Genomic DNA, 19,870 nt, shown 5'->3' on the forward strand with positions numbered 1-19,870 from the left:
ACATCAAGATGTAGTTTTGATGGGAACATAGATATCTTAAGTAGAGCCCAACTGACACTAGTGTTTAGGAGGCAAATGCCAATATTTATCGGATTTAGTATTTAATATACCTGGATATGTCACCCCAGTACCATTCCGCCTCTTGCAGTGAGCTGACTGCTCCTCCGTCCTTGGAGCCGTTGCTGGTGCTTCCTCCCACCCCGACTGAGGAGGGCTGCTGGGGTTTCGCTGGCTTCGGAGGAAGAGCTGTGAGAGAGAGAGAGAGAATACGGTACTATTAAAAAAAGAGTGGTGTACACTGTGTAACTTGTGTTTTCTAAAACTCACAAAAACTTCACCACGGCTGCAGGTGGATAGGAGGAGGTGAAGCGATAAACTCTCCAGATATTTCATCACTTTAACATTTTGCTTCGTACGACCATATGCGCAATCACACCAGGAAAGGCTAAAGAATTTTTCACTTCAGTTCTAAAACACACGCACACGTACTTCATATGCAAATAGTAACACAGGAGCTGCATTTACATCTCCACACAAATGCAGCAGCGATTCAGTTGGTGACTGTATTGTTATTAATCACACAAGCAAACAGTGGCATGACAAAAGCAGCCCATACATCATCACGGTAATTATTCTGTGTGTCATAAACCACATACACACACGTTTAAGCGGAGTGAACGTTATCGGCTGCCTGTAAGGAAACACTCTTGTTTTCATACAGTTCCTCCTGTCTTTGAACTCATCCTCCCACTGAGCTGTTGCGGGGGAACTTCCGGTTAATATTCTGTGGTTCTCGCAGCAGATAATGTTAAGACATCTGGCAGAAACTTGACATTTTATATTCTGGTTTGTGCTCTGGATCGTATGTAACATATAAACAATAACTTTGTCTTCAATTTGTGAACAAAGCCTAAGTGAGGGATCGGGTATTAACAAGTACACACATATGTGTGAGTGTCAAATGTAAAGCCTACTAAAAAGAAAATCTGCATTTTTCCTCAAGAGATCACATCAGTGAACAGATAGTTTAAGATATAAATCAGAATTTTGCTCATTTTAGACTTGTAACTTCTTGTAAGGCTGCTTGTGTTTAACCATTTTAACATTTGAAAGTTTGGCTTCTATAGTTAAATAAAAAAAACAATTTTCAAAGTAAGGTACAACAAATGGTATCATGTTTCTATGAGGAACAAAAGTATAGACACCGACAACAAAAAATCTCAAACAATACCTAATCCTACTAATAAAATGACCTGGCACGGGTAGCAGCTTCAAATAGTTTGATTTTTGAACGTAGGGAGAATACATTTAGATCACAGACTGCACCTTTAAGTTTAGATAATATTAACCAAAGCAGAGCAGAGTGAAAGCTAACAGGCTAACAAACTCTGGTATTTGCTGCCAAGCTTTGTGCCAAACAAGAGCTAGCCTGAAAATGACCCACAATACCCAAACACACATATTTGAGCAGACTCCAGGCACATCTGGATCCAGTTTAAAGAACAGCAGTGTAACTACTGGAGAGCTCCCACATCACAAATCAGTTCTCACACACACGCACACACACACACACACACACACACACACACACACACACGCACACACACACACACGACTGATGTGGACGGCATGCTTTAAAAAGGGGAAAGTACACTGATGAATGTTCCCTGAAATGCCACCGGAGGAGCGTTCTCCTACAGCGCTCACGTGCGAGAGGTCCTGGAACACTCTGGCCTCGCAAATTACCAGACGACACGCACACATGGATGACAGAAACAGGCAGGGGAATTCCCACAATGCAAAGGGAGAGCTGAATAAAGTTGGCGAAATTATACCCAATATGATTTATGTGCCTGTGCAGTAACGCGGACATCATTACTCACTGTCCCAACGAACGTTAACGCGTTCCTCGCGGCTACCGTGTTACTGTGAGTCATTATAACGTTGAATACAGATGCCCCAGACTCTACAGTTCACTGTTACACAGCTCGATTCATGTTGTTGTCTTTAACGTTACAGAACTGTAAAATGTGTAATTAAAAAGGCGTTTTTACAATTTTCTTGGCCACGTGGGGGCAGCAGAACAAGCTAAAAACACAATCTGGCATGTTATGAAATATGATAAAGTAACAGCTGTTACTTCCACAGGTAGCAGACAGCAGCAACTTCATCATTTAAATCACAGGAGTCGTGTTTCTGATTAACGCGAGTCCGATATTCTGTGTACTTTGAGCTCTGGTTTGGACATTGATGGTGCAGCATCTATCCAGTATGTTCTAAAAACTACACTAGCTAGTTTGCATCAGCATCCTAAAAAGCTGCTTGGGGCCCTGAGCCAGCAGAGGGCCCCAAATCTAGCTAATTAACAATGTGAAGTGTGTTACTGTGTCACCATTAAAATTTTAAGATGGTTTTTGCAGCCACTTTTAATGGCTTTTTTTAGCCAAATTTAAATACTCATATAAAAAGGAACTCAACTGTAGCTAAGGGTTGCGGTTTAAAACGTCTACCTAGGGCCCCTTAAAGGCTTTCACCGGCCCTGGATGCTAATGATCCTCTTTGTTGATTTCAAAATACTGCAGGGCATTGTGTGTTATTGTGAGCAGCAGAATCCACGATCTGAATTGACAAAGATTACTGGTAACGGTGGTAACTGTAAAAACACCCTAGGACCTTTTGCTTAGTTCATGCTGAGAAGACGAGATGAGAAGTTGGACAGACTGCTAATAAAAAATAATTGGTACACACACACACAGAGTAGATGAGTTTTAGTTCAGAGGAATGTAGTGACCCACAGTGGCAGCTCTTCTTCCTCCTGTTCTTTGTTCTCCTTCAACCCTGCTGTCCTCCTGACTTTTTCCTCTCTCCCCCCCCTCTTTGAATCGTTTCTCTCCTTCCCTTTCCTCTCTTCACCATGGCAGTCAGTTAGTTACTGCAGCCAAAACTGTCATTGTGCAGCTGCACTGTTCCCCTCTGTCAGCACTTTACGGACTCTCACGCACGCATGTAAACGTCCATGTGCACTTCCAAGGATGTGCGGGGTAGAAATCCACTTCTTGTTGGAATAAAAACGTTTGCACAGTTTCGTTTCAGAAAGAGAGAAAAAAAAATAACAAGTCACGCTGAAAACTGCATGAACACAACAGAGTGTGTGTTTGCACACACAAAGGACAGCAGCGTGATCTTTTACATTTGCTAAAGTCTTTTGAGCAACACTTGAAAAAAAAAAGATAAATCTACAATGATATAAAAGTGCATAAAAAGCTGAAACTAGTTAAAATCTGCTGATATTACCTGATTAATGATGAAAAGTGGTGACTTGATTGATTTAAAAAAATAAATAAAAAATCATAATCACCCTACACACAAAGGTACACACACAGATGCACACACTGTAACTGTCACTGAGGTTTAAATTCCAGTGTAATAAATATTCTAATAAACATCTGTGGGACGCTTGACTTCTATTCTACTTTTTGCCTGTGACCCCCCCACACACACACACAAAGTCCTTTGTTGCAAAGGTCCATTGGAAACTGGAAGGCATTAAATCAAGCAGTGACTTCTGCAACATCTACAGAGCCTGACCCTCTGACACACTGATCTATACTTCTGCTACGTGTGCTCTTTTAACATCTGTCCTGCATAAAACAAGTCAACTTATTCATGACAACTGTCCTACCAAAGGGGACAGACTCAGAAGATGTCATAAAGTATAAAAACTATTCATGTAACACAACTGTGTTGTTAGAAATCTGTAAAAAAACAACTACTGCATAATAGTCTTAGAGGGACGGTGAACAAAGGCGACCGTCAGCGCAGCCTCCCCCCTTCCTCCCCCCCCCCCACCAGACAAAGGAGCAGCGCTCAACCACACACACACACACACACCCACCCCAATATCACCCACAACTCTCCTGAACAATGTCTGTCAGCTCGGACTGACACACATACACGATCAACACTTCAGCATCAATACGAGCCTCGGTCATCCTTTGGCAAAGTGGCAAGCTTTATATATCTAGTGTGCACAGTGCACACAGCTGATCGGTGGCGCAGTCTGATTTCAGGGTAGCACATCAGTGACAGTAGGTTACCAATTTTTATTTACTCCAACAAGAGTTAACATGCCAGTCAAATTGACTGCACACGCTGCAAAAGCAACTTATAACTCGAAACTCTGTTCCAAAGACATCTGCTACTCGACTTCCTTTATTTCCACAACTTTACATCTGGACTGACTAAGGAGCTGTAGGTGGTTTGTGCGCGCACATCTACCATCAGCGAGACGCTCAACAACATTAGACCCTTTAGTCTTTGAGTCCACACTGCTGCAACATTGGTGCTGCAACTAACATTTTGTCAACATGTTTGAAAATCACGATTTCCCACAGCCCATTGCAACATCTTAACATCTATATTTTTTGTCCGACCATAAATATAAAAATTACAATATATAAAAACAGAGAAAAGCAGTAAGTCCTCACATTTAAGAAGCTGGAGCCAGAGAGAGTCTGCATGTTTGCCTGATAAGTAATTTCTGCAGATCGTTAAAACACAAATTCCAAAAGTTGTACAAAAACACAGAAAAAGAATGAAGATCAATGCACACGGACACCGTTTTGAAGCTTTAGGTCGTGTGCTGCAAGAAGAATCAAAAAAGGTGGGGACTGAAAAAACATTAAAGATGACAAAAAGAAGAAAAAGAAGAAAGTGCAAAACTTACTATTACACAGATTGGAAGAGGAAAAGTGAGTCAAGCAACTTAGAAAGATGACAAACAAAGGCAGCAACAAAGGAGACTGAAAGAAATACACCAAAAGAGCAAACCTGTCTCATCCCGTCTCTTGCCTTCCTCAACCATCGCACTCTCCGTTAACTGCATGCTGCTTCTCGTCTCTCAGCTGTTTCCCTCCTCGTCTCTCTCATTCACTCTCCCTCTCTCTGTTGCACACTCTCTCTCTCTCTCCCTCCTCCTCCTCTACCTCCTCCTCCACCGCCACTTCCTCCTCCTGCTCTCAGCTCCGTCAGACTGAAGAAAAGAGCGTGCAAGGCTGATCATAAAAGACAGGGGACGAGCTAACACATTCCCGCACGGAGGCCCGCCCCTTTGGCCAATCGGGAGGCGGGGGCGGGGGTGGGGTGGGGGTGGGGGGGGACTGCACAGGAGAAGAAAGAAAGGAGGGACGGATGGAGGGGAGTTAATCTGTGATATATCCATTCCTTCTGGGATACCGCCACACACTAACAGCAGTGCAGCATCCAGCGCTAAATCAACAGGTCGTCCCATTGAAGACAGTGCGACTGTGTGTGAGAGACTGTAATCTAACAAACTTTACTGTAATCTAACAAACAGCTGGCTCTGCAAATAAAAAAGTATCAATTGCCTAATTAAATCAACGAGTCTATACATTTTTTTTTTTTTTTTTAGAAAATAGTGAAAAATGCTCCTCAAAGCCCAAGGTGACGTTTTCAAATGTCTTGTTTCGTTCAACCGACAGTCCAAAACTTTAATTTATTTTTTCATTTTCCCCTTACAATAACCTTTTGCCACAAAATATTAACACACGGGCAAACACATTCAACCAACTGCCAGTCCACTAAGACAAATGTAAAAGTTTTTTTTTGGCTTTACATATTAAATAACAGAGCTACAAAGTGAATCTTCATGTCAACAGATCCATCTAAATGACAACTGAGCAAACTATCACCAGGTGAAGACTGTGTGATATGGTCGAAAGCTCCGGAAGACGCTAGATTGTGATGCTGAAAAAAGGCTCTTATCACTCTGCGACACATTTAAACAGCAAACATTACGTCTCTGATCGGCCACGTGTGTCAATCCAGTCCTGCGGATGGGGATTACACATTATTACATATAGGAATATGCACAGAGGCTTTTGGATGCAGTAACAAAAAAAATTGCTCCAAATCATTAATTTGGATAACAGAATTTTGTAAAAACAACATAATATCATCATGAGTGGATTTCACTGAAATATTGACCATGGACTCTGACGAGCAATTAGTTGAAGGCAGATCTACTGCTTTTATTATTGCCAGTGCAAAAGAATGCAGCGTACAGTGCAGATGCATTTGTAAAAATCTGCACTACACTATCACACTTCCCCAAAATCAAATATAGGCGTGATGTAAACGGATGAAGAGCATTTTCAAGCCTGTGCAAGTTGATTCTGAAATAAAAAAAAAATTCCGGCATGGTCCTTTAGGTTAATGTCCGGGTGATTTTCCATTGAAAGATGAGACTCATCATTCACCCCACATCCACAAACACACAAAGTTGCCAGTGGAAACGAAGGCAATGCCCTCCCCCTGAGGGGTGGGGGTGGGGGGGTGGGGGCAGTGACACTCCACCTGTGCTAATCACCCCGCACACAAAGGCACACATACACACTTGCCTGTACACACACAGATACACACACTATAACTGTCACTGAGGCTTCCAGGTTTCAATTCTAGTGTAATAAATATTCTAATGAACATCTGTGGGACGCTCGTCTTCCTTTCTCCCCTACGTCTCTCCTCAACCCTTTATCACCCCCTCCTTCCTTCTGTCGTTTCTCCCACTTTTCCTCCTCATTTAGCAAATCCGTCTCTTCCTCCCGTCTCCACAGCTCTTCAGATTACACGTCAGGTATGTTAAGACAAAGACATGCACACACACTCTGCATACGATGAGACAAAGCCGAGCAGAGAGTCGCTTATATCTGTGTGAAACAAAAAGAGAGGGTTTAAGCGGATGTGATTGGTAACAGGATGAGCTCAATCAGGCAACAGAGGTGAGACACACACAGACCAAAAACACTGCTGCAACAAAAAGTGCATTTGCACTGTGAAGAAGCTTGCATGAATCCTGATTTTGCAGTTCAAAATGCACCCTTTTGTACATTTTCATCTTAGCTGATTGCATTAGTCACAACGTGGAATGAATGCTTTTTTAAAAATTGTATTGGTACTATTTTTCAGCAATGCCAATGACACCTTATATGCATGAACGAATGAATGGATGGCTCCGGAAGCTATAAACGCCAAGGTCCAGTGGCAGTCAAGTGTGTGAATCACCAGCAAAGAGTCAGCGTGTTGCATTTGCATCCCCCGACGCATTGAGGAGCACTGTCCATTCACTCAACTGTAGCTCCGAATACAATGCTTTTTCAAATGGAGAGAGAGGACGAGAGAAAAACGCTGGGGAAAGAAAGAAAATCAATTCCTCTCTCTTTCAGCCAGAAGGCGGCTTTAACTTTAGGATGCAGATAATGAAACACTGCACTTCAGGGTGCAAGAACTGACTTGAAAATGTAGCTGTGCATGCAGCTAAAACAATATTTTTCTCCTACCTACTGACACAAACTTCACATGGGGTGAAAATACATCTGAAATATAGTTTAAATCAACGTCATCTAAAGGCTAAAATATGTGATTTAAACAAGCATCTGAATCTACAGGAGTTTGTTTGCATTGTCTCTGCAACATGAAAAAGAGGAGACATAACACTAAACTTTATGGTGGCTGCAGAACATACAGCACATTGCAATAGATAGATGGGGGGGGGGGGGGGGGGGGGGGGGGAGAGAGAAAGGAATGGGACAGAGCCACGGGGCAAACTGCATTCAACAGCGCCTCCTGGAAACAACACAACGTCCCACATCTGCGCCATGATCCATTCAGCGCACAGAGGGGGGAGAGGAGGGAGAGGGGGGGGGGGGGGTGTCAAATGACACTGGCACAATTGCCGAGGAACGAATGAATGCACGAATGAATGAAACATATTCACTTCTGGGTGACAGTTGGCTAGAAATGGGCACAAAGACTTATACATGCGTGTCAATGAACGATGTTATGGTTATGAAACATTCGGGACCTTCTATTCCCGGTTTCGTTCATTATGCCGGTCCCTCTCTGTTCTCTGTGTCCCATCCCCCCCCCCCACCTCTTTCCCCGTTGTCGGCACCGGGTAGAACTGATTTTCGGGATGATCCGGATGGAACCGTTTCATTTAGACTTTTATTTTGGAGTAAGAACAGATAAAATGCATGCAGCTGCAGAAACTAGCCGCTGATTTCAAGGAGAAGATTCGGCTACAACGACCTGCGTTTTTTCTTTGGGGGGGGGGGGTTTGTGCCAAATTACTTGGGCTGCAATGTCTGCCATCTTTGCCATTCATTTATCATTTCAGATTGAATACAGACTTCGAGATTTCGGCTGCCTGTATGTACAGACTACATGGGACTGAGTGCAGGTTTGGAGAGCTGCAGATAACGTTACAAGTACAAAACCAAAAAGGAGCATTTCTGCTTTAACGAGTGCATCGGGGAGCAAGAAACAACGACAGTAATGTGTTTAACAGCGCTGTCATTGGTGTTGCAAACTGAAATGCAAATGTCGTCAGCTTCCCTTAAAACACACACACACACAAAAAAAGGAGTTTGCAAGGCGAAAAAAAAACTGTGACAACAATGATGCACGGCCAAAACGGAAAATGTCACCATAAATGAGCAGACACACGCGAACTCCCTTTTAGAAAGAAGACCCAAAGATATGGAGTAAAAGTAAAAACTTTCCACCAATTTGTACAGACACCAAACCGAACACCTCCGTCTGCAGGTAGCTCCAGCCTCCAACTCTCGTGTCCGATATTTAGCTCCTGCTGCCCGGCCACAGGCCTCCTTACCTGGCGGCTGGTCCATCTCCAGATAAAATATCAGCTCTGTGGAGTAGGGCATCATCACGTCCCTCCAGTCTCCTTCCTCGCCGGCTTTTTCCGATGTCCAAACTGTATTGTACATTGCTTTCGTTCGGCTTAACCTGACAATCGCTCTCCCAAAAAAAGGAAGGAGGAAAAAAAAAAAAAAAAAAAAACGCTTATAAAATTAAAACGGATGAAAACGACCAAAAAAACAAAAACAACAAAAAAAAAACAACTCAGGTTTTAAAACACTTGATTTGATAAACTATCTATCTTGGGAAGTCTTTTATCTGAATTCCTGCTTCAGACTGGAATAAATAGACGGACTGCGTACAGCAAGCACCGGGCTGCTCCCTCCGACATAATAATAGTGTTAATAACTTGGGGCTCTTCATTAAGGCCCTCTATGTGCGCACACACACACACACACACACACATATAAATATATATATGTATGTAAATGCGTCCAGTAAAGGGTGAGAAAGTAGATGCCAGCTCTACATTTCAGTCCACTCTCCTTCTCCTCCGCAGGTGCCGCCGGCCCGCTCGCTTCATTTTAAGAAGAGCACTGAGAAGAGGAGGCGGCTGGCAGAGGCTGACAGCGGCTGGGACAAACCACTCCGCCGCGGCTTACAGGGGGGGAGAGGGGGAAACACGCACACGTCTCCAACTGTGACACACCAAAACTAAAAGCAAATACATCCTTGCCGCAATGGAGGATATCGTAAGCGGGGTTTAAAGAGTACTGTTATGTAAGTGAGGAGGACATTTTTCCACCGTTTCACTCTGTCTGGATTTTTATTTTTGTGCTACGTCACCCCTCGGACACCCCTCTTCTGTCCCCGGCCCTCCGTTGACCCAGCCTCAGTGCGCAAGCTCAGAAGCTGAATTTCAAAGGGAAATTACTTCAGCCTCTGAAGAGCAAGCTGCAAATTCTGTGGTTTTCCAGTAATATCTTCACCCTCCCACCGACTGGCTGCATGTCACTACAAACTTGGGATATGACATAACAAGTTACATGAATAATGAGCTGCCAAACACTGTTAAAAAGACCATTTATTATTATTAATATTATTATTAAAATCACAGCAGATTTGCATTTGTGAATGTGCTTTTCATATGCTACAGGTATGGAAATCTGCTTGAAACAGGGAAACTTGCTTGAGTTATGCAATCCATCCACAGTGAACTTCCTTCTGTCAACTAACGCCATGAAATGAGCTATTCAACAATAAACCGATCACACTAACAAATACTGTTTATGTGTCAAAAGGCCTGATAAATCTTCTTCCTCTGTGCCTTAGCGCTCCAATGTTGTCCAATATCTATTAAAAACACATCAGTGAGCCTCACTGTTGCTCTGGGGGACATGTTCATTCATTACTGTTAGCACACACACGCACACTGTAGTTTATTTTGACTCTATCACATACACCATTCCTGCTGCCACAAACAATCATTAGTGCACCAAATGTGGATTAATCTGCTGCTGAAATAGTCACCAGCAAATGCACTATTTCATAATTTGAAATCGCAGGGGGCTTTTAAAAATGGAAACTCTGAATTTGTGAGCCATTCAAGTAAGAACCAGGCTTCATTCTTAACAGTTATCAGCTTTCAGGTGACATAATAGGGAAGCTGGAAAGTATTCAGTGACAGATTACCACATTATTGTTAGTTTTGGTATTTTCACAGGATTTGCTGAAAATATGAAATATGCGAATCTCCTGTTTGTTTTCAAAGTGATCATTGCATGGTAATACAGTGGAGACTTCCCAAATTATTCTCATTCAGTTGCATTAGCATGCAAAGTGACAACAGCGGTGGAATACACATAACAAGCAGGTTTCAAGTCTGTGTTTCAAGGTAATTTCCATACCATAGTGAAATGAAAGAAAGGCAAGAAAAACACATTCAAAAACCCAAATCACCACAGTTTGGTTTGGAAAATGTAATGAGACAGCGACTCGATGTACGTTAAGTTTAGGCACCCACTGCTGCTGTAGTGTGACACTGAACCCATACTTGCTCCAGAGGTGCTGCTCTGTATTCTAATCTTATACTATGACACATTTGATTAATTGTCACATGATAATTATACAGGCTTACTTCACGAAACCCGGCCCCAAACAACAGAGGAAAACGTACTTTCTTTGATCATAATGTCCTTTTCCGCTGCAGTGGTGTGTTTGGAGCCATAGTTTGTTTCTTCGGTGGGCTTGTTTAACCCCAGTGGAGGAAAAGGTCCCATTTACAAAGTGAACCGAGCCGCCTTCAGTGAGGTAAGTACAGTTACAGCAAATGATATAGGAGCTTAAACAGGAGCTTAGAGATGCTAGAGAGGCGCAAACATGTATTTAGGAAGCCTATAATACAGGGATTACTGCGCACACATATCAAAACACACCTGCTAAGATGGATTCTATGGATTTACAGGATTGTAGGTTTAGATCTGTTTCAGGACTTATACTGTATTTAGGGCTCCTCATTTTCAGATTTTTCTGTAAAGCTGCTGTAATCAATATTTCTATATTTACAATGGATCAAATGACGATGTGTTATGGTAAAGGGATCCCTCGTTGTGACGGACACAGAGAATTATTACCGGACTCTGCAGAGCTTTATAGTGTCTTTCAGCACACTGTTAAGGACCAGCAACTTTACTGTTGTGCTTATTTTTGTGTGTTTGTCTGATAGAGAGAAATTAGAGACTAGCCAGTGAAGAAATTGGAACATCTAGCAGCTAAAGACACAGACATTTTTCTCAGGAGTTGGTAAAGACACAAACGGAGCTAAAAAGGCCAGCGAATTTTGCACTTGTAATTAATCAGGTGGACGAAAACACGATTTCAAATGAATGCTAATGTTGCAAATCGTCTGTTGGATTCGTAATTACGCAACTGTTTGCTAACAAGTTTGAAAAGTGACAAAATGTTAGTGTTGTTTACCGTTTGTTTTTGCCGCCCCAAATGGCAAAACAATCTGCAACATTTGGGAATTTCTAAGTATTTATTCTGAATATGATAAAGCATTAAATCAGTTCACAATAGCCAGTTCTAGCAACTGAGATCTGACCTGGGATCTGAGACAGAATAGGCCGATTGCATTTTAGACTCATTATCCTAGGATTTTTTGGGTTTTTGGGTTTTTGAAGAGTTCAAACCTTTATTTTCTATCTGCAGAAGAATCTTCTGGGGTGCTCTGAGCGTGCAAACATAAAATTGGGATGACAGTCTATTTAAGTTGATTAACTGTTAAAACTGGCAAACAAATGAATCCCTCTCTCTGCTTCTATTCCTGTGTGCCAAGAACAGAAAGTAGGGGAAAAAAGGACAATGGCCTCATCATAATCAGCGCCCCCCAAAGCAGACAGTGTAGACGCAGACTGGCCCAGACCCCCAGTGATCCACATGGTAATCTCCTGTTAACAGCCTAACATCAATACGGTATCTTCAGTAGAGCTGCAAAAATTTGTCTATTTGTCGTTTAGTCGATCGAAAGTAAATGAATCGACAACTATTTTGATAATTGATTAATTATTGTCATTTTCTTAAAGCAAAAATGTAAAACATTGCTGGTTTAATCTTACTAAATGTGAGGACTTGCTGCTTTTCTTTTGATTCATTTATGATAGTAAATGAAATGTCTTTGGATTTTGGACTGTTGGTTGGACAAAAGCCGTCACTTTGGAAAATTGTGAGATCAATCTTTTTTCTTTTTTTTTTTACATTTTCCTGATATTTTATAGACTCAACGACTAGTCGATTAATCGTGAAAATAGTCGGCAGAGTACTCGATAATGAAAATAATTGTTAGTTGCAGCCCTAATCTTCAGATGGGGGCTGCTGCCACCAGTAATTACAGCTGCTCTGTCTATCTGTCTGTCCGCCTGGTGTCCTACTTCAGGGAGCAACAATAAATGAAAATTCTGCTCCCCAATCTGCCGTCCACCCATTCTGTCCTCCCTCTACATCCACCCACCCACACATCTATCCATCCATCCGTTCATCCATCCATTGAAAAAAAAGAAGAGGGGAATGTCAGTGAATTAATACTATTTAATGCAGCAGACACACACACATCATGACTGTGTGTGTGTTGTGGGTTGTTGTTACACAGATGGCTCGTGGCGGACACACAGCCCAAAAGCTCCTCTCTGTCAAGTGTGTCAAACAGGTTTAATTGCTGATGCCGCTATGTGTGTGTGTGTGTGTGTGTGGCCGGGCAGATGGATCCCTAACAATGACACAGGAACTGACTCTACCCCTTGTCATACAAAAGAAAAAGAGAGAGGAAGAAGACGGGGCAGACGGAGGGAGGAGGACGATGGGAACAGTATTAACCTGCGCTGTCCACGGCCATCAGCACACTGCTCCCCATTTAACCTCCCCAACAATAGAGCAGAGTGGCATCAAGTGGCCTATTTGCATAGCGTATGCATAATCACTTATGAAGCATAGTCACATATCAATCAACCCCTCCCATAACAGCAAATAAAACTCTAAACTATGTTTCCATCCACATGTATTTTGAAAACGGCAGAAATAAACTGAAATGTTGCCAAAATGTCGAACAAAACTTTTTCCAGCCTGGCTGAGGCTGAGGTGTTGGCAAAGTGATAAAAGCAAAGGTGCAATAATACTGTAGCTGGCAGAAAAATTGGAATAAATGTTGATGTGTTGGAACCTGCGTTAGCTTTCACTTTTGCAGCATTTTCACAAAGCTGTCACCGGTACGTTTCTTTATTCTGCCAAATAGACCAACAAATTAAAACTATAAAACGGCACGTGTGCCAGACAATACCACAAGTTCATACATTAAAATAACATTAAATGCCATGTTAGGAGGGACTCAGAAGTAGAATGCAGTGATGGACCAGAGTTACAGAAGAGTTACTGGCTTAATTTATTCATGAAATGTTGAAAATATATAAAAAAAAAAAAAACAATCATGATTGAAAGAAACAAACACTCATTGGTTTTAAATATCGGAGCAGAAGATAGTTAGCCTAGCATGACTGGATGCAGAGGAAATTAATCTTACCTCATGATAATTGGTCATTATGTAATGATTCATTAATATGTCTCAATTTATGTCAGGTCATTCCTCATTCGTTCCTCACTTGTTCCTTAGTAACTACTCACAATTATGTGTACTGTAGTGTAAATTGTTACCGAATCTGCATGTGTGCATGAGAGAGAGAATCCAAGGTGAGCTCCTGGGGATTAGGTGTTGAGTTTGCATTTTCTGTCACTATAGAGACCAAAACATCCAGTGAGGCACTAACAATGTCTCTTTTAAGGGGCTTTAAGCACAGACAAATGCGCTGACAGGAAGTTCATATCATATGCCACCTACTGAGTTTAATGCAGCTGGGAACTGCAAATCATGAGCACGTGATTTTTGACAGCATGTCAAAGCTGAAGTAATGTGATTTTTCTATAAAAATGTCCCATTAAATAATATTTTTTCCAGATAAATATCCTGCATCTGCTCGTCAGCACTTCATTTTGACTGAATGAAGAGATCTTGTGAATCCAGCCAAACATATCCGATGTCTTTGGAAATCTTTCCCAGAATTTAAAATAAAGTTGGCTGAGGCTGAACAATGTTTGGCCATGAAGCATGTATATTCATAGACCCACATCAGATCCTATCAGGGTTTTGTCTGTCACGCTTCAGTCTAGCAGATTATATTAAAATTGTACAAAACAGACAGAGTTTCAGATAAAACTGATCTAAATATGTCCCTGGATTTAGTCTGAGTCCAAAAACTTCTGCTTTTGCTCCTTAGGAACAAGCAGTTCAGTAAACTAGATGTAATCTGTGAGTTTCTGCATGTGTGTGTGGAGAGGCTGGTCGCTGTTTTAAGTTGTGCTTTATGTGTGAAGAACATTTAAGGTCACACACCACCTGTGCCCAAAGCAATGGCTTCCAAAACCCACATCAGAACACAGTGTTATTTTCTACAACCACAGCACATACTCCTTTAACTCAAACACTCTTTTATTGGCAGCTATTGTACTTTGTGGAATGAGATAGAAAGCTAGACGGCACGAGGAGGGGGACTCACGCTGACACGGCTGAACGGAGCTACCGTGACCCTCCAACACCTGTGAACCACCAGCTTATCTGCATTATTTGCCAGAGAGAGAGAGAGAGAGAGAGAGAGAGAGAGAGAGAGAGAGAGACACAGAGCAATACACAAACTAATTGATCTTAACTCTCAACTCTCCAAAAATGAAGGATTTCTTACACTGAAACAAAGACCATACTGTACGGCCAAAAGTATATGGACACGTTCCTTAGTTTTAGTGAAGGGAAATCTTAATACTAGAGTATAACATGATATTTTAGACAATCACCAACATCAGTGTTGTACCATGTCAGCGATAAACATTTAACAAATATACCATGAAACATCATGTTAATACTTGTGAAGCCACGCTTGTGTACAAGAGAGAAGTTATACGAATGCATGCGATACGAAGAGTAGCAACTCCAAATATGGGTTTTTAAGAAATATCTCTCTCTCTGTGTACCAGTTATCTACATCCATGTGTGTAATGCGTTGCAAGTACACACAATACCGAGTGGGGAAAAAGAAAGAGTATTAGTTTTGTTCATCCAGCTCGGGTCAGACGTTTAAAGTCAGGATACTGCTGCGTCTGCTGCTTCTAAATTGACCAGTATTTAATTAATGTCTTTATTTGAAGTCCTCCAAGTGCAAAACAACATCACTTTAGTGTTGCTTAAAGCAAAATACATTTGAAAGGCTTATTAAACACTTGGTAGACATCATTTTGAAGTCTTTGAGAGTCATCAGTCGTATTTTACTTGTGAATTTCTATTTGAGTTTTTCTTCCACTGCTTGTGTCACCATGGGCATATGTGCAGTGTACAGTCTTGTGCTTTATACGTTTAATTGGTCCCCTGAGTGAGCGTGTGTCTGTGTGACTTTGTGTGTGTGCTGTAATAAAGCAGTGATTCAGAAAGACACACAATGGTGTTGTATATCTCCCTGACACGTTCCCCGGCGTCAGGGAGTCACTACTGTACAATCTATCAGCCACTGAGCACGAGGTTAAACCTTCTTTTGTCTTTTACAGGAAAAACCTACAGATTGAGTATTTGCTGTCATGGGAGACACAGAAGCAGTAGACTGAGGGAAGGATGGGCGGAAGGAGGGGGGAGGAGAGATCCTAATCTGCAGTGCTAGACTGAAGTAAATGGTGCGCAGGAGAGACAGAAACAGGAAGGCAAAGGTAAAGAAGGGAGACTTCCATTGTCCTAAAGAGTCCATGAATATATGAGTGTGTGTGGGGGGGATGTTTGACTGTACAGTGATGAGGCTGCGGTGTGCTCACTGCCCGCTCTATTTCTGTGCTTATTATCCATGGCCCTCAGCGCTTTTCATATTTTGTCTGCTGCTGTAATAACTAGAGTGGAAAGTACAATTTAACTGTAGACACGAAAAGGCTGCTAAACATAGACATTGGTGGAGTGGGGTCTGGGAGAGCAGCACACACACAGACACACACAAAGAACAGTTGCGTAATATGGCGCGGCACTTTTGTATATATTATGCATAAGTGTTTTTGGAGGGTTGCAGGGACGTACACAGTGTGTCATCTGCCCGCATCACTGCTACAACTATCGTTAAAAAGCACAATGTGACGGGGCAGCCACTTCTTCGTTCTCAACATAACTCAACACTTTGTTGCCGTGTATATGTAACATTCATACTGACTCAATTTTAGGGCAATGTGTAGAAAATGATGCACAAAATATGTACAACTTGATCAGCCATGCTGGGCTGCAATAATAAACTCAACAAAAGTGTTTACAACAAGCAGATGTGTAAGATAAAGTCTATAATTATGCAGTGTGGCAATGTCTTAAAAGGGACATTTTGTATTTAGACAAATATTAGAGCATAAAACACTTTCCTACCAAATATGGTAAGACAATTGCAGCCTGCTCGCTCAATAAGGGACCAATTTAAAAAAAATGTTGTTTCAATTAGTCATATAGACTCAAAAACATGGGAATATAGGGTTCAGGTTGAAGAACATAAAGCTACCCTTTAACTTGTTTTTGTGAAAGAAATTGATTTCAGGAACATTAATGCAGTTCCCAGGTGAAAAAAAAGATTCACAGCTAAATTACACATCCAGAACAAAGAAGTTCAGAAGACCCCTGCTAAGTACATTTCTTCTGAGTGAATGAACATCTCCGGGGGTAAGACCAAGCTTAACCATCATGGACTAGACACTACGCTGTAGTTCACATCACAGAGGCTGGTTTGATCACGCCGTTTGATGCACCGCTGCCTCCGGTGGATCCTGCACATTGGATTTACATTGGCTGCTTTGGTCTTAGTGAGCTGGGTGCTGGTCGCGAGTCATGTGCCCTCCAACTCAAGCACACAGATTAGCTTCGCTGTCTCAAACTTTCCAGCTCAACTAATTCAATGAGGAGCTCTCCTGATCTATCGTCTATCCAACGAAGCGGTGGGTTTATTACTATTCAGAGTGGATTCCCTTCCTTTCCAGGCATTGACTATTTCCTGACTCACACAATCTAACTAGTTAAAAAATGCTCAACCTGTGCAACCTCAGGCTGTCTCACACTGCAGGCGAAGGCTCAAAGTAACTAAAAGGATTTACATTAATTATTGAAAACACCCTGCTGAGAAGCTTGTCTGCGTCTACTGTTGTGATCTACCATAAAGCAGCCGATTTAGGTGTTACTATACATGGATATATAACCATAAGTACAGTTTTAATAAATAAATAAATAAGGGCTGACATCAGATCAGAAACCCCACAGGACCTGCTAATAAATGGAGCTATTGGGATTTGGATGTGAAAACTAAGGAATTCACATGCTTTAGCTCTATTATGTGTGATTATTTGCTCAGCTTGAATACTCACACAGAAAATAATTACAGGGTCAGGAGTATAAGTAATAGGATCAGGTGAAGGCAACATGGAAATTACAAAAAAACATTTTAGTATGAGGTCATGACATGTGATTAACTTATTTTCAGAAAATTCTACTTAAAATGTACCCTGGGTCTTTGGATGGAAGCTCTGGAATAGCCACATGGGAAATAATTATATAAAGTAACAGGATTGGGTGAAGGCAAGATTGAAAATACCAAATTTAACTTGACAGGGAGAAATAAACCAAGCGACAGAGGAAGAAAATTTCCCTCTCGTGTCAGCCTTGTGTGCATTTTTTGGTGGTAGAAGGACTAAAAATATGATTTTTACTGTTGCACTGAAATGGGTTTTTGCTGTTGCAGTCAAAAATAGGGATAATGCCTTGCCTCTCAAACTGCTCTCTTTCTATTTTTGGGAGCAGTGGACAGTCAGAGAGCCCAACAGGGATACAGCTTTAGAGCTGGGCAGGAAATAGATGACACACACTAATACACTCTAACTGAACCAAACCCAAATCCTCCTCCTCCTCCTCCTCCTCCTCCTCGTCTCTCTTTTTCAGATTGCAATATCATGCTGGCACACAAGGCTGAAACGCTTCACGAGCACCTGCGTTTCCCCCCCCCCCATTCAATTTATGTCGGTCTGTTCATCTGTCCATCTCGCTCTTTGTTCCGCATGCTTTGAGATGAGCGTGCCAGACAGGCAGGCAGGCAGGCAGACAGACAGACAGAAAACTGAAACAATCCACCTCTCTCTCTCTCCCTTTCTAGGCAGGCAGACGGAGCCAAGCAGACAAGAGCTGACTCGGTAACGGGTGATGTCATCCTGCAATGTGAGCGTCCCTCTGGTCCTGATCCCATGATGCAACACTCTGGTGACACTGTGAAACAGGTTGCTGCTGCAGGCTGCATCCAAAACTGCTGAGCCGCCTCTCTTTCTTCCTTGTTCCTGTCTTCTGTTCTTCAGATGCCTCCTCTGTTTTTGTCTTTGCATCTCCTCTCCATTTCTCTGCCCTCAATAAAGTATTTTCTTATTACTCCCTCTCTCTAAGTCGTTCTATCTTTTTCATTTCTCTGCCCTACATTTCCATTGTTTCACTTGATCAGATCCCCCCCAAGCACCATCCTTCGTTCCTCCTCCTCCTCCTCCTCTCCCCCTTTTCTCTTTTCTATATTTGCTCTCTACCCACACAGACCTCCCCCCATCCCTCTCCCACTCCTCTCCTCGCTCTCCACTGGTTGTCAAGGCAGCAGGGCACCATGGCTCAGCATTATTCATGCAATAGCAGTCAGTCAGCCGCTCAGACAGGCCGACAGTCAGACAGACAGGCAGTCAGATGGGCAGAGAGCCAAGTAGGCAGGCAAGAAGGCCGTCAGCTGGTCGACCAGAGTCAGGAAGACCTTATTTGGAAAAAAATGGAACCCTTTCCTCTCTCCATCTTAAAGGATAATTCCCGTTTATTACAACTTGGATCTTGATTTCATAGTTTTGGTCGCCGTTCCTTCAACACAGCTGTACTCACAAAGTTGCCATAATCGCTAAGATCTGGTAACATTCTGACGTAATGAAAAAAGATGTCTGACGTAGTAAAGATCAAGCTACAAAAATATGACCCAAGCTGTAAAAAACTGAAATCATATAGTTCCTAAAATTTAAAGAACCATTTTATGCTTTTGAAGAAGTGACATACAGTAGCTCACATAAGCACCCCTCACATTTTTGTAAATACTTGATTATATCTTTTCACAACACTGAAGAAATGACACTTTGCTACAATGTAAAGTCGTGTACAGCTGAGTGTACAGCTTGTATAACTTGCTTGCTGTCCCCTCAAACTAACACACCACACAGCCCTGAATGTTTAAACCACTGGCAAGAAAAGTAAGTACAGCCCTAAGTGAATCCAAATTGGGCCCAATTAGCAATTTTCCCTCCCCGGTGTCATGTGACTTGTCAGTGCTATAAGGTCTCAGGTGTGAATGAGGAGCAGGTCAGTTAAATTTGGTGTTCTCACGCTCCCTCACACTGGTCACTGGAAGTTCAACGTGGCACCTCAAGGCAAAGAACTCTCTGAAGATCTGAAAAACAGAATGGTTGCTCTACTTAAAGACGGCCTAGGCTATGGAAGATTGCCAAGACCCTGAAACTGAGCTGTAGCACGACCATACAGCGGTTCAGCAGGACAGGTTTCGCTCAGAACAGGCCTTGCCATGGT

At 42.2% G+C, this 19,870-nt stretch overlaps 1 protein-coding gene across 7 annotated transcripts in view; it reads right to left on the reverse strand.

The window, feature by feature from the left end:
* pik3r3b (phosphoinositide-3-kinase, regulatory subunit 3b (gamma)) overlaps positions 1 to 19,870 on the reverse strand; it is a 219,290-nt gene that overhangs the window by 6,841 nt on the left and 192,579 nt on the right. For 4 of the 7 annotated variants that reach the window (XM_038715008.1, XM_038715007.1, XM_038715006.1 and 1 more), the window contains one exon: positions 111 to 246. In XM_038715008.1, the coding sequence (XP_038570936.1) occupies positions 111 to 246 (136 nt within the window). Of the gene's footprint in view, positions 1 to 110; positions 251 to 4,830; positions 4,990 to 8,692; positions 8,886 to 16,678; positions 16,688 to 19,870 lie in introns of those variants that run through there. The other 3 variants (XM_038715012.1, XM_038715010.1, XM_038715011.1) reach the window with 3 other exon arrangements.

Source organism: Micropterus salmoides, unplaced genomic scaffold (genome assembly GCF_014851395.1).
Source record: "Micropterus salmoides isolate LMB-PRFRI ecotype aquatic unplaced genomic scaffold, ASM1485139v1 Ms_hic_scaffold_13, whole genome shotgun sequence".
NCBI classification, from domain to species: domain Eukaryota; kingdom Metazoa; phylum Chordata; class Actinopteri; order Centrarchiformes; family Centrarchidae; genus Micropterus; species Micropterus salmoides.